At 34.3% G+C, this 27,854-nt stretch overlaps 1 protein-coding gene across 1 annotated transcript; it reads right to left on the bottom strand.

The window, feature by feature from the left end:
* Window positions 1–114: 114 nt before the first annotated feature.
* LOC102801064 (transient receptor potential cation channel subfamily A member 1-like) lies at window positions 115–27,130 on the bottom strand. Its single transcript, XM_085506783.1, has 25 exons — window positions 26,991–27,130; window positions 24,661–24,800; window positions 23,323–23,416; window positions 22,944–23,125; window positions 17,042–17,152; window positions 16,777–16,877; window positions 16,099–16,300; window positions 14,318–14,401; window positions 13,837–13,919; window positions 13,160–13,324; window positions 12,757–12,874; window positions 12,505–12,671; window positions 8,715–8,790; window positions 7,753–7,803; window positions 6,934–7,002; window positions 6,693–6,757; window positions 6,089–6,236; window positions 5,070–5,165; window positions 4,542–4,711; window positions 4,026–4,155; window positions 3,439–3,609; window positions 2,622–2,690; window positions 1,872–2,030; window positions 1,283–1,377; window positions 115–577 (listed from the first exon to the last, which is right to left on the bottom strand). Exons 1-25 carry the CDS (start codon window positions 27,124–27,126, stop codon window positions 466–468), a joined length of 2,994 nt encoding a protein of 997 aa, XP_085362909.1. The 5' UTR covers window positions 27,127–27,130; the 3' UTR covers window positions 115–465.
* Between the last annotated feature and the right edge of the window lie 724 nt (window positions 27,131–27,854).

The following is a 27,854-nucleotide window of genomic DNA, read 5'->3' as shown; positions in this document are numbered from 1 at the left end:
ATGACATGTTTTTGGTTGGTGGTGGCCAATCAGATGAGTTACAGGTTGGTGATGCTAAGGTCATGCTGATGACATCAATCAGATGAGTTACAGGTTGGTGGTGTTAAGGTCATGCTGATGATATGTTTTTGGTTGGTGGTGCTCAGGTCATGCTGATGACATGTTTTTGGTTGGTGGTGGCCAATCAGATGAGCTACAGGTTGGTGGTGTTAAGGTCATGCTGATGATATGTTTTTGGTTGGTGGTGCTCAGGTCATGCTGATGACATGTTTTTGGTTGGTGGTGGCCAATCAGATGAGCTACAGGTTGGTGGTGTTAAGGTCATGCTGATGATATGTTTTTGGTTGGTGGTGCTCAGGTCATGCTGATGACATGTTTTTGGTTGGTGGTGCTAAGGTCATGCTGATGACATGTTTTTGGTTGGTGGTGGCCAATCAGATGAGCTACAGGTTGGTGGTGTTAAGGTCATGCTGATGACATGTTTTTGGTTGGTGGTGGCCAATCTGATAATTTGAACGTAGGAGTTGAAGGTTGATGAGTTGATAACCTCCGAAGAAGAGCTAGCATTTCAGTAAATCTGAAATTGAAAACAAATCAGAAAGATGATAGTTATTCTGTTATATATTGTTATAGAATGAAATCCCAATTTTATCAGTGAATTTGAAAAATAATGGATTAGATATTTATGGTATTCTTGATTTATTTGCAGTTGTCTCTAGAACAAACATAATTATATATTTATTTTGTTCATTACACTTTGGGTCTAGAGGGCATAGTATTTTAGATATTTCTATTTCTTGGGTTTGTGTTATTAGCGGCAATAAAAATTGACTTAAGTGCACGGAAGAAGTTATATTCCAACTTGGGAAAAATGAAAACTAATGGAATCAGTTCTTGTTGGAAATAACATTTTATCTTTATTTCATTCATATAGTGTAGCTTGAGTGACAGCAAGAGACTTTGGTTAATCGATAGCCACAGAGGTCTATTTCATTGGGGAATGTCCAAGAATTGTCTGCATTTTAAGATTCCTATTTGAGGCAATATATCATGAAAGAGCTGTTATGTGTGTGTTCTATGTGTTTTCTATGATTTCAAAATCTATTTAGAAATTACACTGCCAAATCATTTGGTTATATTAAATATCAATAAGAACTACGATTATATCTTAGCTTATCAGTCGTCGTTCTCATATTTGATATGGGTCTCCTATGTGACATGTTGATATGAAATTAAATTTTGCACTAATGTTGTTGCCATGACTATCAACATTAAAACTTACTGCAATCTTTGTGTCTGCAATTCTTCTTTCAATTTTGTGATTTCATCTTTCATTTCATTTTCTAGTCCAATTGACATGGGCCTCCCTTTAAAACACTGCAACAAAAAGATGCAGATCATTTATTACTGTACACGCACACACAAGGTTTTTTTTATAGTCACACTACATGCAGTCTACATTTGTATCTGGCATAATGGATTGTGTTATGTTATGTTATATTATCATTGGCCAGGACAGCAGGTGGTAATTATAAAACCCTTATTTTATAATTAATCAATATTATTAATTACTAACAAATAGTGTACATGATAGACAGGACCCTGGGTAAACAAAGGGACTTTATATCAGCATTGGTAAAGATGAGTCTCTAAAGTTAGGAGGTAACTAGGGATTGAACAAATTTACAACATCTTCTGTAACATAACAAAATTTACAATGTCCATAATCTAATCTCTCAAGCACACCATGACCAAAAGTATGTACACGATGCTTTTCTTCTATATCATATCCAGTAAGAAAAGAATATATTGAAAAATAAATATAAATAAATATAATTACATTTTTGCCAGAATATTGCGTTAATTCTTACCCACTGAAACCATGAAACTGATTTTGTATCCGGTTTCTGGTCTACGTATATTGTTGACTCATCTTCTAGTCTTCCATGTGAACATCTCCAAAGCCAACGCGACAGTGGTTGTATCATAACATACATTAAACTGTGTTCTAGTTGTAATTGTAACTTGATCTAAGAGGAAATATCACACAAACAAACAAACATCAAAGATATTTATTATTAGTCATGGGTATCCCCATGGTAACTGAATATAATAAACAGAGAAAAATGTCTTATTATTTCACTATCTAGGTTCATTGTTTGGGGTACTTAGTGTGCATGATATCTACATGTAGATATATAGAAAACATAGCTAAACTATTACAACCTAGCCCATTAATGGATGGATGGATACAAACTAACAATGCACAATCTATTTTTCCATAGCAAATGAGAATATAAAAGTCCTGAAACAATGCAATAATATATCTAAACATTTTGCATGGAAATCCTAGCTTAGGTGTAGATCAATAAAGTCATCATAATGACGTAACAAGAATACTTGTTCCTCAAATATTTCTTACGTGTAAATATTTCTTATTTAATTTTTGCAAGCTACATTTACAGCAATATCTTGAAAAATACTACATTCTGATTCATTTCAGTGCAGTCAAGGTGATAGTAACAGATGGACCAATAATGAAGACATCACTAACTTTGTTCGAAAGAAAATAAATTGAAAAAGATAGGTTGATTATTGATTATTTCTAAAATGATACATACCTGGAGCAGAATAAGTTGTTGATAATGGTCTCGCTGAGTTGAAAGCACATCGTTAACAGCTAATGCAATCTTGCAAAAAGAAACAATCAATCAGTGTTGCTGCCACAGCACAGCAGTGTTTTTATGATGTTTTGACTTGGATTATTTATAGTTTTAATAGATTAGTTCAACTGTTAAGTTATCAGTGTATTGCTTTAATCTATAGAATTATCTTGCAATTTTGTCTCATCTAAAGTTCAAGCAAAAAATATTTAAAATGGCAATAACCGTGATTTTGAACATTATTTTGTTTAAATATAATCATGATTTCGATGAAATTGCTCATGCAATGGAAACCATAGAAAATTGTGATGCTCAGTGCAGTTATGGGAAATAACACATAAAACTCTTAGTGAGAGGCTGTCAGAAAAAAGCTTAGCCCCACACGATGGCTGAAGTTTGCTTGACAAACTAAATAGATTGTGCTCTCTTGAGGTAAATATACTGTAATAACTAACAATACAAGTCAATTTCTAAGAAAAAACTTCCAAGAATGTCGTATTGGAATGTACATCCAATAAATTTCTGTACAAGCCAAATACAGAAAAAATAGTACCGGTACATGTATAATGAGCACCAATGGTTTAGATATTTCAAGTTGACTATTAGGTTGACTATTATTAGCTGATCTATTAGGTGTCTTTGGTTGACACAGTGCATTAAGTAAAGTTTGCATCTCAATTTCTTATTTGAATTTTTTTCTCTATTTTATAACCTTTACTGCTGTATTTCCTGTCACTATTACACCAATAAATTTTATAGTAAACATGATACTTACTACCAGATTGCCGATGATAACCACCAAAATAAGGAAAACAATAAGAACAATGACCACCATGACTGAAACAATAGAGCTATTGTCTTCCACAAAATTACCATAATAATTAATTTCACCAAGCATCATGACAGCCACAGTCAGCACAGAACGAGGCAATGAAGAAAATTCATCCTGGATAATAAAATTACAGTAAATGTCTCAAAGTGAACAAGAAGAATTAAGGACAGTCAGCACTTTTCTGAACATATTCTTTGTCATTCAAACTGGATAGTAGTATAGTGCCACCACCATAGTGTTATAGTGCCCTCATGTGCTCATTTGTTCCAACATTTCTTCTTGTTAACAAATCTTATTTCAAATATTAACATATTGCCAAATATAAATGAATAGCCTCAAGAATATATATATTATAAAGTTTTTTCAGCATTTGTTGCTTTCAACAAATATTTACAATATTACTACAGAGCAGATCATATCACGTAACGAGATAAAGATAGAAAATGTCCATTATGATGCCAGTATAGCAGAAGTAATTAACAACTGCAATTTAAATCTACTGCATTGCAAGGCAATTAAGAGTTACTTACTTGACTGGACAAAAGAATATAGAAAGCAATCCCAAATCCAATGACAGGAAATACTAATGCTGGACTCATTTTCAATAAAGTTTTTAAATAACATTTTCCCATGACTGCGTATAAACCAAACACTGGTAACCTGCAAAATATAAGTGTAATAGTATATTATTCCATTCCATCTTATCATTTACAATATAATTTAAGTGTAGTCTATATTCTGATCACTTGAGATAACAGAGTATGCATTAATCCCATATTCTGCTTCTTGAACCCTCAATTTTAGTACAAGGGTTGAATTTCTAATCAATATTCACAGAATATATTGTTAATTCCTCTTTATTTACTCATTAGGATTTACTACACTGAAATGTTTTTCCTTCCATCTTATCATTTAATATTAATCATGAAAATGAGAAATCTGAGGACAATAAAATTAATGTCATACATTGGAAAAGAATATGGGTTACAGATACAGAGACACTAGGCATGTCACAAGGAGTGTCACTATAACATCACATAACTCACCTCTGTACTTGCAACACAAGAACCAGCCATGAGGTTAAAATGGCACTGGTTGCCATGGAAATCTGAAATGATGATCTTACTATATCTACGTACATGGAAATGATGAAAAGTATGGTGGTAATATCTTGAAGTGTTTCCATTAAAAGGCGGAGGTTTACACTGTCCATTCTCTGAAAAGGGAATTAGAAATATACTACGTTTCATCTATTAACCTTTTCACCACCAGTTTCCTTTTTTCTTCACAAAATAGTCCCGTTTATAGCCTGCACTTTCCTTCAGAAGATTGGGACAAGAATAGCCAAATTATGTCTGTTGGCTCCAAAATCAGGAATCATTACCAGATATATTTAAGAATATAGGAAAAAAGTGCAGAAAAAATGTGGGCGAAGAAGTCTGGTTGTGAAAATATTTAGGTAAATCTTGATTTGTTTAGGATATTGTTAATTTGGGGTTTACTCTGATGCCAACTAGTTTTGTACGTTCAGTCTGCTCTTAATTCATGAACTTTGACATCACAAAGTAACTTACCTGTATGACTATAGAGTAGACAACAGAAATCATGTCGAACACGGCAATAAATAAAACAATACCACCAAGAACTTTTTCCAAAATTGATATTTCTAGCTATAAATAAAGAAAATATTTCCATAATATTGTAAGTTATATAATAATTAATATAATAACTGCGTGGTCATTTAAAATCATTAGAAGTTTGCATGCACTTTATAACAATAGAAAAGTTGACAAGAAATTAATATGCACAGATTTCAAACAGGGCTGTGTTCTATCCCAGGACATGTACTAAGCTAAAATTTATTGTCATAAAACATTCAACAAGCAGTTCTTGATATATCGAGTATCGGTAGAAGAGAGTCACAAATATTACAGCCTGAAAAAGAGCATTGTGCACTCATGCAAAGAAATGCATTTATCTTTCTAATGTTGGGTAAATGAATGGCCAGTAAAGTATAATATACTTTCAACAAAAAGCCTGTTGGCTGAGATAGCTTCGCTGTTAGCAATGCACATTTCAATTAAAGAACTGAAGATATTAGAAAATGAACAATATGTATAGTATCAAAGCAATTGGAATTCGAAAATATCACTTTTCACCAAAAATGAAAAAAGAATTCATTAAAATTAGATAATTGAAGATATCATCGTGAAATGAACAAATCTGAGAGAGGTCTACCCAAGGTACATATACACCAAGTATCAAAGCATTCAGGCTTGTAGTTTTCAAGAAGAAGTCAAAAAAGTAAAACATTGACACGGACGATGACGAACAATCACTCATATGATAAGCTCCGCTCGACAGCAGAGCTAAAACAAATATTTAGGCTAAATGATTTTTCACATGCAGTATGTATTTGCAACTCATCTACCTTAAAATTTAGACTAGTATGTTTTCATTTTAATAATAAATTCAGGGCATTCACAAGTAGTAAACTACACAAAAATTATGGATGACAAACAAATTTGCATGACTTATGATAATCAATAAAATTTGTGAATAATGCGGTTTAATATTAGTTATAATATCTTACATTGTACTGCAACTGGGAATCCGTTGTCTGATTTCGAAGAGATATCGGGTTATTTAACATTTCTAACCAAATCACAGCTGTCATCAACACCACATACACAATGTAACAAAAGAGTCCAGTGAAATATAACTTGGCACCAAATTTATACCTAAAGAACCAAGATATGGAAATATTTTGTTGTTATTCTGATGTGGAAAACTTCAAGATGAGTGTATGAGGAAGACTGATGCATTATAGGAAAGTAAGAAAATTCAGTTGCATTATGGGTAATTTTGGTTGAGATTGATGCAGTGCAGATAAGTTGATTTTGATGTGTTACAGTGGATTTACTATGGTGCATTGTGGGTAATTTGGTACACTTACGAGCATGACAAGTATTTACTGATGGCATGGGGCATTGTGGGTAGTTTTGTGTACTTACCAGCATGACAGCAAGTATTTACTGATGGGATGGTGCATTGTGGGTAGTATTGTGTACTTACCAGCATGACAGCAAGTATTTACTGATGGCATGGTGCATTGTGGGTAGTTTTGTGCACTTACCAGCATGACAGCAAGTATTTACTGATGGGATGGTGCATTGTGGGTAGTTTTGTGTACTTACCAGCACGATAGCAAGTATTTGCAGATGACATCATGGTTTAAGCATTCCCTACTTTTGTATACAGCCTGAAATATCAAGCAAAGGAGGTCAACAGGAATAAATCAATATTTTGAGGTCGAATATATTTACTGAATATATTTATTGTCAACAGCAATTATTTTCCACTTTTCAGAGCATAATTTCCTGGGATATTTATTCTAAAACCAATACCCTTAACTACCAGTAAGCGGAAACTTCTCACCTGTAATGGTGACTGTGTGCCTTTAATATTTATTCTATTGGTCATGTATGCAAAATCATAGACCACAACCTATGAAGAAAACAATAACTTGGATCATATGCCTATATAAGACAACATGTTATTAGGAAGTAGAATAGACCTTTTGTGCACTCTACCGGAAGCCATTATGCGCATGCATATTGATATGCAAATAGACCGTTTGACCTAGCTCATATGGTCTCTAGTGTAGAACTGTGACCCATTTCTTTCCCAAAACTTTTAATTCATTGTATATTTATGCTAATTGTAAACTGATCACACTTGATATGCAAAATATAAAAGCTACAGTTGTGTATGAGTCTGGGCAAACACCTTTATGCTGCCTTATAGAGAATGCAATTTACAGTATTTTTATATCACTTTTCATTTTCTTGATATTCAAACATTTAACTTCATACTCTAGCAAAGGATTATGGGTAAAGTGTGACATCATACCCATAATTTAAGAAAATGATTTCATTTTTATAAGACACAATGAATTGGTATCTCTTTTCTAACAAACAAACAAACAAACAATATCATTTATTGCAATAGTATGCTGCCTTAACCTTTGACTTTTAAACCTTTGAATGCCAAAGTTGATTTTTGTGTGAAGTGTCACTGATGTAAGACTTTTAGCTAATCTGGGGAGTTTTGAATATTGTACAAACATTTCATAAATTATGAAAACAAAACTTGCATTCTAGTATATAATAGTATGGAAGTTTGCAATTAGATATTACCGATCACAGAACTAAATCATCAAAATCTGCTGCAAAATCTTCGTTGAATTGTCATTACCTTTAAATTATGAATGGTGTCCTCAGCTTTTTTCATCCTATCCAAGTACTTCTGAAATAATGAATAAATCCAGATTACATAACAATTCACTCACTTACTATAACTCATTGAGTGTAAAAATGAACTTTTGTCACCATTCAAATATACATAATTATGTTTTGGGTAATTTAGAAAATACATTTGTAAGATGTCTCCATCTCCACTAAGCTTTACATCAAGTAGTTAATTATTCATGAAGATATTCAATTCAAACAAACAAATGAGTAAACAAGTTCTAGTGACAGACATTTTTATAACTGTAACTGACAATAAAATAAATAAATAAACTTTCTTGGGATTCACAAAAACTCCTAAAAATCAGCAAAGTAACATAGTTTAAGTTTGAATTATCATTATGCTGTCTACCTTTGATCTTTGTTATGCACTCTCTTTCTTATATCGCAAGACAAAGGCTAATTGTGAAAAACTCAGTAAACAAACGACTGGTTTTACACCAACCCTCCTTCATAGACTCTGAGACTCTAACACAGATGTAATCTCAAGTGTCATTTTGAGAACAAGATCAATCATGCATGTAATTGTTACCTCTCTGTAACTTTGTTGTTTGTATTAAATAAAGAATCTATACCTCTAGAACCCACATTGACGTGATATGTTTATTTTGAGTGCCATATAATTATTTCCTGTCAACATTTTATTTCAATTTTTTGATGCATTTTTCTATAATTTTCTTTGATAATATTGAACCAAATGGACATAATTTCTCATTGGTAATAGAAACTAGAAAATATGTATAAGTAGAGAAGTTTGTTTTGGAGTTCAAACGATCAATATGGTTCTATAGATATATCAAATTAACAAACTGTTTTACATAATTATCATAATTCAATAACCTCATAAATCAAGGGTATGTCAAGTACAAACTAAAATTATATGCAGTATAGAAATATTAATCATTTTACCTTTGCAACATTTGGCCATTTATTAATCAATTCAACTAGCTGTGGCTTGGATTTCTTTCTCAAACATTTATCCCACCTGGAGTTAATATAATTACAGTGAATATGTAACAATTACTTATAGTTCATTCTGATTGCCATCTATCTACACTGTATCACACATCATTTACAAATATTTCACAAACAAATATATGACCATGAATTTACGTAAAACACATGTTTGAAATCCATCAAAGAAAGCATGTAGAGTCTGGTTTGAGAGTCAGCCATATTGAATTGAATTAGGAATCACTGATGTGTATAGCTAAAATGTCCACCAATCAGCCATATTGAATTGAATTAGGAATCACTGATGTGTATAGCTAAAATGTTCACCAATCAGCCATATTGAATTGAATTAGGAATCACTGATGTGTATAGCTAAAATGTTCACTAGTCAGCCATATTGAATTGAATTAGGAATCACTGATGTGTATAGCTAAAATGTCCACCAGTCAGCCATATTGAATTGAATTAGGAATCACTGATGTGCACAGCTAAAATGTCCACTAGTCAGCCATATTGAATTGAGTTAGGAATCACTGATGTGTATAGCTAAAATGTTCACTAGTCAGCCATATTGAATTGAATTAGGAATCACTGATGTGTACAGCTAAAATGTCCACTAGTCAGCCATATTGAATTGAATTAGGAATCACTGATGTGTACAGCTAAAATGTCCACCAGTCAGCTTTATTAGATTGAATTAGGAATCACTGATGTGTATAGCTAAAATGTCCACTAGTCAGCCATATTGAATTGAATTAGGAATCACTGATGTGTATAGCTAAAATGTCCACTAGTCAGCCATATTGAATTGAATTAGGAATCACTGATGTGTACAGCTAAAATGTCCACTAGTCAGCCATATTGAATTGAATTAGGAATCACTGATGTGTACAGCTAAAATGTCCACTAGTCAGCCATATTGAATTGAATTGGGAATCACTGATGTGTACAGCTAAAATGTCCACTAGTCAGCCATATTGAATTTAATTAGGAATCACTGATGTGTATAGGTAAAATGTCCACTAGTCAGCCATATTGAATTGAATTAGAAATCACTGATGTGTATAGCTAAAATGTCCACTAGTCAGCCATATTGAATTGAATTAGGAATCACTGATGTGTATAGCTAAAATGTCCACTAGTCAGCCATATTGAATTGAATTAGGAATCACTGATGTGCACAGCTAAAATGTCCACTAGTCAGCCATATTGAATTGAATTAGGAATCACTGATGTGTACAGCTAAAATGTCCACTAGTCAGCCATATTGAATTGAATTAGGAATCACTGATGTGTATAGCTAAAATGTCCACTAGTCAGCCATATTGAATTGAATTAGGAATCACTGATGTGTATAGCTAAAATGTCCACCAGTCAGCCATAATGAATTTAATTAGGAATCATTGATGTGTACAGCTAAAATGCCCACTAGTCAGCCATATTGAATTGAATTAGGAATCACTGATGTGTATAGCTAAAATGTCCACTAATCAGCCATATCGAATTGAATTAGGAATCACTGATGTGTACAGCTAAAATGTCCACTAGTCAGCCATATTGAATTGAATTAGGAATCACTGATGTGTATAGCTAAAATGTCCACCAGTCAGCCATATTGAATTGAATTAGGAATCACTGATGTGTATAGCTAAAATGTCCACTAGTCAGCCATATTGGATTGAATTAGGAATCTCTGATGTGTATAGCTAAAATGTCCACTAGTCAGCCATATTGAATTGAATTAGGAATCACTGATGTGTACAGCTAAAATGTCCACTAGTCAGCCATATTGAATTGAATTAGGAATCACTGATGTGTATAGCTAAAATGTCCACTAGTCAGCCATATTGAATTGAATTAGGAATCACTGATGTGTATAGCTAAAATGTCCACCAGTCAGCCATAATGAATTTAATTAGGAATCATTGATGTGTACAGCTAAAATGCCCACTAGTCAGCCATATTGAATTGAATTAGGAATCACTGATGTGTATAGCTAAAATGTCCACTAATCAGCCATATCGAATTGAATTAGGAATCACTGATGTGTACAGCTAAAATGTCCACTAGTCAGCCATATTGAATTGAATTAGGAGTCACTGATGTGTATAGCTAAAATGTCCACCAGTCAGCCATATTGAATTGAATTAGGAATCACTGATGTGTATAGCTAAAATGTCCACTAGTCAGCCATATTGGATTGAATTAGGAATCTCTGATGTGTATAGCTAAAATGTCCACTAGTCAGCCATATTGAATTGAATTAGGAATCACTGATGTGTATAGCTAAAATGTCCACCAGTCAGCCATATTGAATTGAATTAGGAATCACTGATGTGTATAGCTAAAATGTCCACTAGTCAGACATATTGAATTGAATTAGGAACCACTGATGTGCACAGCTAAAATGTCCACTAGTCAGCCATATTGAATTGAATTAGGAATCACTGATGTGCACAGCTAAAATGTCCACTAGTCAGCCATATTGAATTGAATTAGGAATCACTGATGTGTATAGCTAAAATGTCCACTTGTCAGCCATATTGAATTGAATTAGGAATCACTGATGTGTATAGCTAAAATGTCCACTAGTCAGCCATATTGAATTGAATTAGGAATCACTGATGTGTACAGCTAAAATGTCCACTAGTCAGCCATATTGAATTGAGTTAGGAATCATTGATGTGTATAGCTAAAATGTCCACTAGTCAGCCATATTGAATTGAATTAGGAATCACTGATGTGCACAGCTAAAATGTCCACTAGTCAGCCATATTGAATTGAATTAGGAATCACTGATGTGCACAGCTAAAATGTCCACTAGTCAGCCATATTGAATTGAATTAGGAATCACTGATGTGTATAGCTAAAATGTCCACTAGTCAGCCATATTGAATTGAATTAGGAATCACTGATGTGCACAGCTAAAATGTCCACTAGTCAGCCATATTGAATTGAATTAGGAATCACTGATGTGTATAGCTAAAATGTCCACTAGTCAGCCATATTGAATTGAATTAGGAATCACTGATGTGTATAGCTAAAATGTCCACTAGTCAGCCATATTGAATTGAATTAGGAATCACTGATGTGCACAGCTAAAATGTCCACTAGTCAGCCATATTGAATTGAATTAGGAATCACTGATGTGTACAGCTAAAATGTCCACTAGTCAGCCATATTGAATTGAATTAGGAATCACTGATGTGTATAGCTAAAATGTCCACTAGTCAGCCATATTGAATTGAATTAGGAATCACTGATGTGCACAGCTAAAATGTCCACTAGTCAGCCATATTGAATTGAATTAGGAATCACTGATGTGTACAGCTAAAATGTCCACTAGTCAGCCATATTGATTTGAATTAGGAATCACTGATGTGTATAGCTAAAATGTCCACTAGTCAGCCATATTGAATTGAATTAGGAATCACTGATGTGCACAGCTAAAATGTCCACTAGTCAGCCATATTGAATTGAATTAGGAATCACTGATGTGTACAGCTAAAATGTCCACTAGTCAGCCATATTGAATTGAATTAGGAATCATTGATGCATACAGCTACAAGATACATAATGTATATAGACAAATACATGTACGCATGGATGCACAAACGATTGGAGTTCAAATACCACTCTTAGCAAAAAATTTGTAGAATGTGCCTCTATCGAAGTCTTCAGTATATACAAGTGTGCATAGCTCCAGAAATTTCTCACTCAAAACTAAATATTATTTATAGCTTACTGTGTACTTGATGCTATTTCCATAGCAACATCTTCATGTCCTCGTTCAATGGAAATATCAAGACAATTTTTTTGGTCTTTGTTTTCCTTGATATCTGCGCCGAGAAATAGTAACAGCTTGACAACTCTTGAATGACCATTATGTGCAGCATGGTGTAGCAGAGTGTTCTAGTAGAAATAAACATACATTCGTATAAATGCTGAAAAGTGGGACATGTCAGGGAAGGTTATCTATTCTAGTCAAGTAACCAACCTTATTTTTAGTATCTCTTCGATTGAGGAAGGATAGCCTTTTTTTAAGTAGTAACTTAAGTGTCTCTATTGATCCATTCCTAGCTGCCACATGGACTGGGTAACACCCATCAACATCACTGTTAAAACAACCAGTTGTATCATTTAGTGTACAGTGTTACTAAAATATGACAACATCACACTATTAAAAACAAAAGTACAACTGAAAATATATAAGAGGGCACTATTTAGGCACTATACACCTTCTGGCGCTTTTTTATATTTTCATGCTGACAATCAATAAATGTTTGTATTACAAAAATATCAGCTAAAAAAAACAAGAAATATAATACCAACAAAATTACACCACATATCATACAATAAAACGTAAGTGAATTTACAGGATGTTTAAACTAAATAAGTACCTTATGAAACGAGCATTTTTTTCAAATAAAAAAGAAACCACTTCTGTATGGTTATGATAAGCCGCTAAGTGAAGGGCCGTTCTGTTCTTTAGGTCAGTACAATTGATAAGTTCTCCAGTTTTATCATAATCTAGAAGTTGTTTGACCACATTTGCATATCCACTTCTGAAAACAAGAAATTATGAAATACACATCATAGCATGCTTTTCAAAAAGCTGTGTATAGAAATTGTTAAAAAATTTCAACCAGAAAACACTAACGTACATATCCAAATTTTTCATTGGCTCTATTACCCATGAGCCTCTGCATCTTTCCCTCGAATATGGCTGACTTGCATAAAAATGCCTGTCATCAAGTAAATTCAAAACAAAATTGTTGTAATGAATCATCATCACTCCAGAATTCTGTTTTGGTGTTATTGATCCACTAAGGCATTGTAATTAGTCAAGTTCTTTTCAATAATCATTTGAAATTTATGAAGTTTTCATGTTTATTTTATATAAAAAAAAGACATTTACAGCTTTCTGAAAAGAAGTATACATTTATTATATAATCACAATTGGTAACATTGCTAAATGATGTTTGTTTCATAATGTCCGAAAATAAAAAAATCGATAGTTTCATTTATTATATTCACAAAGTTTCCTAGAATAAATAAATAAATGTTTTAATCTCACCGTGCAGCGATATGTAGTGTTGTTTCTCCCCTTTTATTCCTCATATCTGGTTTGAATTTTCTCATCAAGAGCAAAGAAGCACTCTACATATATTTCAAATATGAGAACATTATTAGTAAATTTATAACAGATAAACAGATAACATTTATTTATGTGTTCATCAAACAAAATATACACATATGATTTTGTGTTCAATTTGTCAATGATAGATTTAAGTTCACATAAATAAATTGAAGTTAATTAAATATGAGAATTTAAGAAGTGGCTGCTAGAAAAAGCTTTCTCATTAATTGATTTTTGAGGTTTGAAACTTTTGACAAGATAATCTTTTAAAAGTATTTGTCCATTTTTCAAATCAAATTGAAGCTACATTGTGGAAAATGCAATCACTGTTACCTTGATACAATATTTTATTTAAACTCAGTCAAACAGCAAAAATTTTTCTATTTTAATTATTATTGTCGAGAGAAATGAGACATACCTGTGGGTGTCTTTGTACAGCATGATGTAATGCCGTCCATCCATGATTATCAGATACATCAATCATACAAAGAGACTCCTCTTGCTAATAATAAATAATATGTATAATTATATTATACCAGTATATTGATGGTGTTAATCCATTGATTTGATTGGTCCAAACACAAAATTTGCATATGCAATGCATGGTATATTGGCTGATAATGCACAGCTATAAAACCAAGTGGCCCTGGAACATGAATTGACTACAGGTTTAATACAGAAATACATAAAACCGGTAGTATTTGATTTTTAGGGAAATATAGTGGTTGAATTTTGGAAGAATATTGAAAAAAATACTGAATTAAAAACATCTGAAAAGTTATATAACTATAATATTGCTTTTTGTTAATGGTGGGATCCAAGTTGTGAGCGTCGGTCGTTGGGTGATTGTCGTTCGCCACACAAACCTAAACCACTGTCCCTCAACACTGTGAGGTGCCTACACGAACGTCAGAACGCTATGTTCTCAGTGTTGTTACTTTGAGGTGGATTGCGAACTTCCAACAAAGAAAACATGATCTTTAAGTACAAGATATAATTGAGGGATTTAATGACATAAAAATGCAAAAAACTATGAGTCACAGGCAAAAATGTATGCCACCAATAACAACCGGTGTCCGGTAGCGGCAGTGCACTCGGGTAATTGCCATCTGTTTCAAAAAACACAGGACAACGCAGGATTCGACGACGATATATGGTATTGTAATTCTCCACTATGGGTAAATAAATTACAGGAGATGATGAAGGTAATTTCGAAAGCTACAGATTTGTGCCGAGTGTACACCAACCACTGTATTAGAGCGACGGCGGGCAAAGTCTTTCGGCCGGAGTTGAGCCAAGGCATATCATGTACGTGTCACAAAAACGATGCGAAATCCGATCTTACACCATCAAACTTACCCCAGAACAACGACAAAACTTGTCAGTCATACTGTCACAAAACTTTGGTTATACCAAAGGTATCCAGGTCAGATGTTGGAACTGAGGTCGCTGTGCCGGTCGCCGTACATGATACCCCGCGTCCCGCCGCGTCTCAAATTTCGGTCGAACCAAGTACCGCTGAACGTAAAATATCCACAGTTACAAGTAGTATGATGAGTCACAAAACCGGTTTATTTCACAACTGTACTTTCAATGGGCAAATTACAGTCCAAATTGTACAAAAACCGGAATTAAAACGTGGAAAATCCGTTGTTTAAATGATCCAAACTGTACACGACCCTGTATTTCAAATCGCGTTGTGCGTCAGTAAAAGGTCAGAAAGGTCATCCTTTGTTATGCTAATTTGTGTGTTTACGCTGTTCTATTCAACGTGGATATGTTTCTTTTTCATGTGGAATAAAAATTAGTTTGTATTCAATTTGAACTGTGTTGCGCATGTAATTTGTGTATGCATTCAGCGTACAACTACATACTATTCTTATAAATATTCATGTTCAAGGGCCATAATCATGATCTTTTAGTAGATGAAAGTAAACTCTTTTTTTACTAGTTTTATCGAATTGTCAATATACTGGTATAATATAATAGCAATAACCCCCGCCGAAGTTGGGTATACCACTTGATATTGCACAATTCACTCCATATATGCACTCGCCTGTGGCTCGTGCATATATGTCGTGAATTGTGCAATATCTCGTGGTATACCCGCCTTCGGCGGGGGTTATTGCTTAAGTATTACACAGAAACTTTTTATAGTTTTTGAGAACTTAAACTTATGATTGTACAAATATAACTAACCTTGAGTAAGCAGCTCAATGTTTCTTTATTGGCAACAGCTCTATGAAGAACTGTTCTATTTTCATGATCAGTGATTTTCATATCAGCTCCAAATTTCAATAATATTTCTACTTTTCTTTTATGCCCTGCAGCTGCCGCAATCAAGAGTGCAGTGTGTCCAAAATCATCCATCTCATTCACTTTAATGTCAGGGAAACGTTTTCTGTAATAATCCAGATATTAATAACCAAATCAATGGCTTTTCAGACTTGCATCATAGTTGTACCTTTATTTATGTTACCGGGATATGGGTTTAAAGGAGTGACCCACAAAATGACATATACAGCACATGTGTAATACATTGATTAAATAAAATTTAAACATGCACAATTAAAATATTTAATACCAATAAATACCAGAAAAAGAATACTAGCTTTTTTTTTAAATTTAATTCATATCATTTAGAATAATACTGTATTCAGATAAACCTGAGAGACAAAATTAATCCGGTGGTTTCATCTAATAATGCTTAAAAAATGACTACTATTTAGCATAGTGCAAATATAAAACTTGCTGAAAACATGTCTGAGAAATGATGACCACAGTGCTCTAATATATTTAATTTACAGTTATCCAAAATCGAATATCATGTGATGATAAGGTCAGACGTCAAAATGTCAATCAATTAAGTTTACTTACAAGAATTCATGTAGGAAATCTGGCGGACATTTTCCTACAGCAGACATCAAAGCAGTTCTCCCACATACATCCACTGTATTGACATCACCACCCTGCTCCACCTAAACCGATCAGAGAAAATCATCAGAGTCACAAAAATATTACATATTTTTATATACATAAAGGGCATAAATGGCGAGTAGCTCTGACCTCTCTGTTTAAAATATTATCAATTAAATGTTATGGTACCTTGAGTTATTACTATTGAATATAGTAATATTTTTACCATTTTGTCAATAATTTCCATGTCAGTTGCCATAGTGATGGCCAGGTATAATGGAGTCTTATCCTCATCTCCTTTTAGGTTGATTTCAACACCTTGCTGTTCAAGAATAAACTGAAACAAAACAAACATGACTGTGTTTTATTACTGTACATCCAACAACACTATGAATACAATAAAGATATAGTATTCTTGAAAATAACATATTTCAGTTCTCTGCCTGAGCATTATGACTACATACCATGACAACTGACCAATATGAGTTCTGTGTCTGGTCATAGTGACTGCATAACATGACAACTTACCAATACAAGTTCTCTGTCTGGTCATTATGACTGCCTAACATGACAACTTACCAATATGAGTTCTGTGTCTGGTCATTATGACTGCATAACATGACAACTTACCAATACGAGTTCTCTATCTGGGCATTATGACTGCATAACATGACAACTTACCAATATGAGTTCTCTGTCTGGTCATTATGACTGCATAACATCATAACTTACCAATATGAGTTCTCTGTCTGGTCATTATGACTGCATAACATGACAACTTACCAATACGAGTTCTCTGTCTGGTCATTATGACTGCATAACATGACAACTTACCAATACGAGTTCTCTGTCTGAGCATTATGACTGCATAACATGACAACTTACCAATATGAGTTCTCTGTCTGGTCATTATGACTGCATAACATGACAACTTACCAATACGAGTTCTGTGTCTGGTCATTATGACTGCATAACATCACAACTTACCAATATGAGTTCTGTGTCTGGTCATTATGACTGCATAACATGACAACTTACCAATACGAGTTCTCTGTCTGGTCATTATGACTGCATAACATGACAACTTACCAATACGAGTTCTCTGTCTGGTCATTATGACTGCATAACATGACAACTTACCAATACGAGTTCTCTGTCTGGTCATTATGACTGCATAACATCACAACTTACCAATATGAGTTCTGTGTCTGGTCATTATGACTGCATAACATGACAACTTACCAATACGAGTTCTCTGTCTGGTCATTATGACTGCATAACATGACAACTGACCAATATGAGTTCTCTGTCTGGTCATTATGACTGCATAACATCATAACTTACCAATATAAGTTCTCTGTCTGGTCATTATGACTGCATAACATGAGAACTTACCAATATGAGTTCTCTGTCTGGTCATTATGACTGTATAACATGACAACTTACCAATATAAGTTCTCTGTCTGGGCATTATGACTGCATAAAATCACAACTTACCAATATGAGTTCTCTGTCTGGGCATTATGACTGTATAACATCATAACTTACCAATATGAGTTCTCTGTCTGGTCATTATGACTGCATAACATGACAACTTACCAATATGAGTTCTCTGTGTGGTCATTATGACTGCATAACATGACAACTTACCAATATGAGTTCTGTATCTGGTCATTATGACTGCTTAACATCACAACTTACCAATATGAGTTCTCTGTCCGGTCATTATGACTGCATAACATGACAACTTACCAATATGAGTTCTGTATCTGGTCATTATGACTGCATAACATCACAACTTACCAATATGAGTTCTCTGTCCGGTCATTATGACTGCATAACATGACAACTTACCAATATGAGTTCTCTGTCTGGTCATTATGACTGCTTAACATCACAACTTACCAATATGAGTTCTCTGTCTGGTCATTATGACTGCATAACATCACAACTTACCAATATGAGTTCTCTGTCTGGGCATTATGACTGCATAACATGACAACTTACCAATATGAGTTCGCTGTCTGGTCATTATGACTGCATAACATCACAACTTACCAATATGAGTTCTCTGTGTCTGGTCATTATGACTGCATAACATCACAACTTACCAATATGAGTTCTCTGTCTGGTCATTATGACTGCATAACATGAGAACTGACCAATATAAGTTCTCTGTCTGGGCATTATGACTGTATACCATCACAACTGACCAATATAAGTTCTCTGTCTGGGCATTATGACTACATAACATCACAACTGACCAATATGAGTTCTCTGTCTGGTCATTATGACTGCATAACATGACAACTTACCAATATGAGTTCTCTGTCTGGTCATTATGACTGCCTAACATGACAACTTACCAATATGAGTTCTCTGTCTGGTCATTATGACTGCCTAACATGACAACTTACCAATATGAGTTCTGTATCTGGTCATTATGACTGCCTAACATGACAACTTACCAATATGAGTTCTCTGTCTGGTCATAGTGACTGCATAACATGACAACTTACCAATATGAGTTCTCTGTCTGGTCATTATGACTGCATAACATCACAACTTACCAATATGAGTTCTGTGTCTGGTCATTATGACTGCATAAAATCACAACTTACCAATATGAGTTCTGTCTCTGGTCATTATGACTGCATAAAATCACAACTTACCAATATGAGTTCTCTGTCTGGTCATTATGACTGCATAAAATCACAACTTACCAATATGAGTTCTCTGTCTGGTCATTATGACTGCATAACATCACAACTTACCAATATGAGTTCTCTGTCCGGGCATTATGACTGCATAACATCACAACTTACCAATATAAGTTCTGTGTCTGGGCATTATGACTGCATAACATCACAACTGACCAATATGAGTTCTCTGTCTGGTCATTATGACTGCATAACATTACAACTTACCAATATAAGTTGTCTGTCCGGGCATTATGACTACATAACATCACAACTGACCAATATAAGTTCTCTGTCTGGGCATTATGACTGTATACCATCACAACTGACCAATATAAGTTCTCTGTCTGGGCATTATGACTACATAACATCACAACTGACCAATATACGTTCTCTGTCTGGGCATTATGACTGCATAACATGACAACTGACCAATATGAGTTCTCTGTCTGGGCATTATGACTGCATAACATCATAACTTACCAATATGAGTTCTGTGTCTGGGCATTATGACTGTATACCATCACAACTGACCAATATAAGTTCTCTGTCTGGGCATTATGACTGCATAACATGACAACTGACCAATATGAGTTCTCTGTCTGGGCATTATGACTGCATAACATCACAACTTACCAATATGAGTCCTCTGTCTGGTCATTATGACTGCATAACATGACAACTTACCAATATAAGTTCTGTGTCTGGTCATTATGACTGCATAACATCACAACTTACCAATATGAGTTCTCTGTCTGGTCATTATGACTGTATAACATGACAACTTACCAATATAAGTTCTCTGTCTGGGCATTATGACTGCATAACATGACAACTTATCAATATAAGTTCTCTGTCTGGGCATTATGACTGCATAACATGACAACTGATCAATATAAGTTCTCTGTCTGGGCATTATGACTGCATAACATGACAACTTACCAATATGAGTTCTCTGTCTGGTCATTATGACTACATAACATGAGAACTTACCAATATGAGTTCTCTGTCTGGTCATTATGACTGTATAACATGACAACTTACCAATATAAGTTCTGTGTCTGGTCATTATGACTGCATAAAATCACAACTTACCAATATGAGTTCTCTGTCTGGTCATTATGACTGCATAACATGACAACTTACCAATATGAGTTCTCTGTCTGGTCATTATGACTGCATAACATGACAACTTACCAATATGAGTTCTCTGTCTGGTCATTATGACTGCATAACATGACAACTTACCAATATAAGTTCTGTGTCTGGTCATTATGACTGCATAACATCACAACTTACCAATATGAGTTCTCTGTCTGGTCATTATGACTGTATAACATGACAACTTACCAATATGAGTTCTGTGGTCATTATGACTGCATAAAATCACAACTTACCAATATGAGTTCTATGTCTGGTCATTATGACTGTATAACATGACAACTTACCAATATGAGTTCTGTGGTCATTATGACTGCATAAAATCACAACTTACCAATATGAGTTCTCTGTCTGGTCATTATGACTGTATAACATCACAACTTACCAATATGAGTTCTGTGTCTGGGCATTATGACTGCATAACATGAGAACTGACCAATATGAGTTCTCTGTCTGGTCATTATGACTGCATAACATGACAACTTACCAATATGAGTTCTCTGTCTGGTCATTATGACTGCATAAAATCACAACTTACCAATATGAGTTCTGTGTCTGGTCATTATGACTGCATAAAATCACAACTTACCAATATGAGTTCTCTGTCTGGTCATTATGACTGTATAACATGACAACTTACCAATATGAGTTCTGTGGTCATTATGACTGCATAAAATCACAACTTACCAATATGAGTTCTGTGTCTGGTCATTATGACTGCATAAAATCACAACTTACCAATATGAGTTCTCTGTCTGGTCATTATGACTGTATAACATGACAACTTACCAATATGAGTTCTCTGTCTGGTCATTATGACTGCATAAAATCACAACTTACCAATATAAGTTCTCTGTCTGGTCATTATGACTGTATAACATGACAACTTACCAATATGAGTTCTCTATCTGGTCATTATGACTGCATAAAATCACAACTTACCAATATGAGTTCTGTGTCTGGTCATTATGACTGCATAAAATCACAACTTACCAATATGAGTTCTGTGTCTGGTCATTATGACTGCATAACATGACAACTTACCAATATGAGTTCTCTGTCTGGTCATTATGACTGCATAACATCACAACTTACCAATATGAGTTCTGTGTCTGGTCATTATGACTGCATAAAATCACAACTTACCAATATGAGTTCTCTGTCCGGGCATTATGACTGCATAACATCACAACTTACCAATATGAGTTCTGTGTCTGGTCATTATGACTGCATAAAATCACAACTTACCAATATGAGTTCTGTGTCTGGTCATTATGACTGCATAACATGACAACTTACCAATATGAGTTCTCTGTCTGGTCATTATGACTGCATAACATGACAACTTACCAATATGAGTTCTGTGTCTGGTCATTATGACTGCATAACATGACAACTTACCAATATGAGTTCTGTGTCTGGTCATTATGACTGCATAAAATCACAACTTACCAATATGAGTTCTCTGTCCGGGCATTATGACTGCATAACATCACAACTTACCAATATAAGTTCTGTGTCTGGGCATTATGACTGCATAACATCACAACTGACCAATATGAGTTCTCTGTCTGGTCATTATGACTGCATAACATTACAACTTACCAATATAAGTTGTCTGTCCGGGCATTATGACTACATAACATCACAACTGACCAATATAAGTTCTCTGTCTGGGCATTATGACTGTATACCATCACAACTGACCAATATAAGTTCTCTGTCTGGGCATTATGACTACATAACATCACAACTGACCAATATAAGTTTTCTGTCTGGGCATTATGACTGCATAACATGACAACTGACCAATATGAGTTCTCTGTCTGGGCATTATGACTGCATAACATCATAACTTACCAATATGAGTTCTGTGTCTGGGCATTATGACTGTATACCATCACAACTGACCAATATAAGTTCTCTGTCTGGGCATTATGACTGCATAACATGACAACTTACCAATATAAGTTCTCTGTCTGGGCATTATGACTGCATAACATGACAACTGACCAATATAAGTTCTGTGTCTGGGCATTATGACTGTATACCATCACAACTGACCAATATGAGTTCTCTGTCTGGGCATTATGACTGCATAACATGACAACTTACCAATATAAGTTCTCTGTCTGGGCATTATGACTGCATAACATGACAACTGACCAATATAAGTTCTCTGTCTGGGCATTATGACTGCATAACATGACAACTTACCAATATGAGTTCTCTGTCTGGGCATTAGGACTGCATAACATCATAACTTACCAATATCAGTTCTCTGTGTCCTGTTTTAACAGCTTCATGTAGCAATTTATCTCTAGTATTTGTTAGAGGAGCATTGACGTCTGCTTTATATTGCACCAGTATCTGTACTGCTTTCAGACTTCCATTCAATATGGCTCTTTGCAGGAGGGTCTTGTCCTCGTCGTCAACGTCAGTGCTTATATCTGACACAAAAAATAAATTAATATTTTAAGTTAAATATATAATATTTCTTGTTAATGTCAAGTTTAGTTACTGAAAAATAAATATACTCTAAAACAAAGTGAAGAAAAACATACTTTGCAGTTTTCGACCCTGCCTGTGATAACTCTGAGTGATTGAGACATGACAACTCAATAACACGGTGAATAGACTCTCCTACCTTTGTTAAAAGTTGGTTTACATTGGAGTGCTTGTTCTAACTGTTCTACATTCCGGTCATTTACAAGGTCATGTAAATGTTTCACCCATTTGGTCTGAAAAAAATATATGATGAAACAAACAAGAATACAACGTGGTTACTAAAAGAAATGCAAGTACCCGTGAACGAACTTCAGTCGCGTGTATTTCATCATGAATTCTGTCCGTCTTATAGTATCAGCTGGGCAATCGATAGTGAAATTGACTTAAAAATACGCACGACTGTGATGAAGCTAATAAATAAGTTAGTAGACAAAACAAAACCTGGTCATTACGTCGCTTTCACAAGGTGAAATTATAGAGGGCGTAATTGTGAACTTGTAACTTTGGTGGCGCTCCAAGAAGTGTATGCTGCATGATCTGAAATAAGATCTTTGTTGATGTTTTATCGTTTATTTATTTATTTTTTATTTATTTATATTTACAAGATTCGTTTTTTTTTTCTGATCACGAAATCGTTCGGGCTTGTATGACTTCAACGATCTGATAACACACATCTGCTGGCACATAAAATATAAGCCAATAACTTCCTTTCTCTCTCTGTCGAGTCTGTGTCTCGCACCCATAAAATAGAACTGGTACAAGCGATTTCAAAAGTTTTAGTTTGGTTTTTAATGCAATCCTACTAAAGTTCAAAATATCTTTGAACTTGTTGAAAGACATCCTTGTTTTGTTGATACTGTTGTTTATATCATTACGTCACCATCTTAATGGTTGACCTTGGTGCCTAAATAGGTAAACTAGACCACTTCATTTTAAAAACAAAACTGGAACACAGAATCTGCACAAGATGTGACAATAACTCAGTTGAGGATGAGTACCATTACATTATGGACTGCCCACAGCACAATAAAATGAGACAGATACTTTTTACAGACTTACATGGGGATAATCCTAATTTTACTTCAATGGATCATCCCGATAAATTGATATACATTATGACAAACTGCCACATTAAGCTTGGTGTGTTTATAATGCAAACAGGTATGTATTAATAAAACACCTGATTCTGTACTACCTTGTAATTGCCTTTTAATTAATCTGTTATTTCAATTTTTTTTTTGATCCTCTTTACTTTTTTTTTATTTTATTTTACTTGACTGTGTTCATCTTCTATAGAAAGAATAATGTCAATAAAGTTATCTTATCTATCTTATCTTTAACTGGTGGCCGTCTATGACTATTTTGCTGTCGGATTTGCTGTTTAGTATCGACACTTTAGATTATAGATACTTTAGACTACATTGTTTAATCTTTGATGAAAAAAATGTATTCATTCATTCATTCATTACCCACTTACGAGTTCAACATCTTTTTTACTTGACTTGTGTTTGGGAAACTGAACGACGTGTCCATCGTATGTTGCACTTGTCCTATCGTTGGTGGCGTCCTGATTCCCCGTCCCCGATCTTAACCGTATCTTGTGTGGTCTTTTCAAACCTGCAATAGATACAAACTTTCTTTGAAACAATTCTTTTGATAGGTTAACGTTGGATGTTGTCCCTTTTCTGTTTGTGTAGAATACCAAAGATGATAACGGTACCCCGATGTACCCATGGTTATGAATCTTGGTGTCGTTAGTAGCATCGACATCGTGCATTTAAGTATTTAAGTTAATGTCAATTTACAGGCGTCTAGTCATTAATTGAGGTTTATTCGATGTTCTCAGCAAAATAATATTCTGATCTTGAACTTCGGCAGCAGCACTAAATGACACACTTTTTTTTACCGAAGCCATCACTATTCATTGTATAAGCACCAATATCAATCACTGTAGGTCTCTGATAGATTTATCACGAGATTTGTTGAATAATAATGATTTTAATAAATATGTACGTATAGTATGTATTGTACCCTAGCAATGATAATAAATTTAGGATTATATTCAAGATTGTGGGGTTTTTAATCACGTGATATCTGTGACATTCTCTTTCTATTTCAGACTTGGGCCTATACTAATCTTTACATTATTGAGAACGCATATAATGTCTCAAGAAGAAATGAAATGGTTGCATACCAAAAACAAAACAAACCAAAAATAAGACAAGATCAATACAAATAGCAATAAGTTAAATTGAAAATCTGACATTTAAACCATAAAATGGGATCTGAAAACAGAATCTGAAAAAAATGTCATCGAATTAAATACATTTACAACATAGACCTGACTATCATCACAGCTGATTCCTTTTTAGAAAAAATCAAAATACTCAGCTTCCATAAGCACCAAATTAAAATAGGTATACAAGACACAAGAGACCAATGATGATTGAAAAGCGAATTTTCATAACATTGAATTCAGCAAAAATAGAAGATGAAGTTTATCAAATCACATCTTGTAATGTTATAGTATAAAGTGGGCAGCAATATACATTAGAATTATTGATAAGTTTCCTTTCTTCAAATCATATACAATAATACCGTTATTACAAATATCAACACAGACGACTACAAACTTATCAGATATCTAACTTGCTAAGTGAAACTATGTTATAAGAAACACGACAATTTCAGTCTTCAGTCTTTTTATTTATTTTTTTATATCAAGATATTGAAATTTACACCTTTTTCTATGTTGTTGCTTATTTACTATAATTTTATCTTGTCTAAAACTAATTTCATTACGGTTTAAATACAAATTATTATTAAATACTGTACTGTAGTACAGTGTACTATTTTAACGAAAAACAACTAAATCACTGACAAGTAAATCATATAGTGTTTTGTTTAGCATTGTAAGAAGTGCAATGGTGAAGTGATATTCCTTGTACAGAGAGAGGTCCATGTTCTCAGGTGACAGCAGTCGTTTTTTAGAATGCTTTGCTATTATTAAAGAACGCTGTATTGTAACCACTCTGTACTGTGTTGCACTAACCGTACTGTATATCCCCCTTGAATGTTTAACATGTAAATGAAACGATTCAACTAAAATAAATACGACCACTACAAACGTCTGGTGGCAAAATGTTCAAGCCATCGTCACGGTTTGACTGAATCGCCTATTGTCCATGGTGCACAGTACACCGGTTTCACTTCAGTTCATCTCAAAGGATTCAGTTGGTTCGTATTTACAGTAATTGCGTGTAGCCTGTGTACGCCCAGTCAATAAAGATGGTCACATGCTTTCACGATACTTTCACCAGTTACGAGTTATGGGACAACATATAAGTTTACAAACCAGTGATATACGAAATAATTATGACCTAGAATGCAAAGGTCATGGGAATTTCACAAGTGACGTCAGTACGTTGTGACTTACGTGACCATTGTGTTAGTTAGTACTAGAAGACACGTGTCATGATCTATGTAATGTATGAAAACTGGTTATGTAAATACAACACGACATAAACAAATTCAAACTTTCTTATTTAGAATAATGCAAACTCCAGGCACTCTAGACTCAGGCTGTTATTTAAACAACCAGTGTTGTGCTTTATGAATAGGAATCATATAAATGCCAGTACCAACCACAACAACAACGTCATGTCAATGGCATATCATATATCAGGCATCGCACCGTAAAGTACTAGTAGTATGGCCACCCATTGACCACCATCGCTACGCACTTTATACATTAAACATGCAAACACAAATGGTTGAAAACGCAAATCTGGCTGAGTATTCCATTACCTGGTTGATGCAAAGGGTTCTCAATCACAATAGCTTCGGAATCAACAGGTGTTCTTACGACCTCCAAGTCGGCTACGGCATCACCTTCGATTTTCACCGAATTCTCCGACGTCTGCTCGAGATCGTTCTGCTCCATACTCGAACTCAAAGATTACGCATATTGCGAAGGTTGCTGCAGTAAAAGGTGACACAAGAACCACACTGTAGGTAAAAGGTTTTATGGCGACACACAATGAACAAAGCATGCAAGTTGAACAGCTCACCTATCTTTGTTTGAATTGAAGTATTGTAATTATACGGATGTATTGTATTGCGTCTTTCAGTATATCGCATTGAACATCAAAATATAAAACACCACGCCTGCATTCTTGCCACCAAACTATGTCAACCCTACTCTATCGGTATACATTAAAATAAAGGTCAATGAAGAAATAACGTCAGGCAGATTCTATTCAATAAATCAGGTAACCAATTGTTGTATCTTAGTATATGCCTCACAGCCGTAATACTTTAAATAAATGTATTACAGTTAAACAATACATTCAGCCAGGGGTTTTCGGAATACTAACACAAACTTTAATACCTATTTGTTTGACATGAATTTAATTGTCAAATAATACCTGTATGCCAAAGTGTTGTAGACACAATAACATATTTAATCTTGTTCAATAAAAGATATAATAATAAAAATGCAATTTAACCTTTTTTTTATGTCTTGGCAATCTTTTATACAATGAGAAAATGCATTACATTCTCAGATATCCACAGTCGTGTGACAATTACTTCGTCTTGCTCATACGGAGGCGGCGGTAAGAAATTTTGCGTGGGGGTGGGGTAGTGTCTGCTCACCGACCTTGCGCCGAA

The sequence above is a fragment of the Saccoglossus kowalevskii genome, chromosome 13, assembly GCF_978046115.1.
Source record: "Saccoglossus kowalevskii chromosome 13, keSacKowa6.1, whole genome shotgun sequence".
NCBI lineage: Eukaryota > Metazoa > Hemichordata > Enteropneusta > Harrimaniidae > Saccoglossus > Saccoglossus kowalevskii.
This window is presented reverse-complemented; position numbering and strand designations above follow the sequence as displayed.

Excerpts from the sequence above, each read along its gene's own strand:
- LOC102801064 (XM_085506783.1), bottom strand. The coding sequence starts at position 27,126 with ATGGAGCAGAACGATCTCGAGCAGACGTCGGAGAATTCGGTGAAAATC. Across the intron at positions 24,801-26,990 it reads GAACCCTTTGCATCAACCAG|GTTTGAAAAGACCACACAAG; the intron begins GTAATGGAATAC and ends TATCTATTGCAG. Across the intron at positions 8,791-12,504 it reads GAAATAGCATCAAGTACACA|GTGGGATAAATGTTTGAGAA; the intron begins GTAAGCTATAAA and ends TATTAACTCCAG.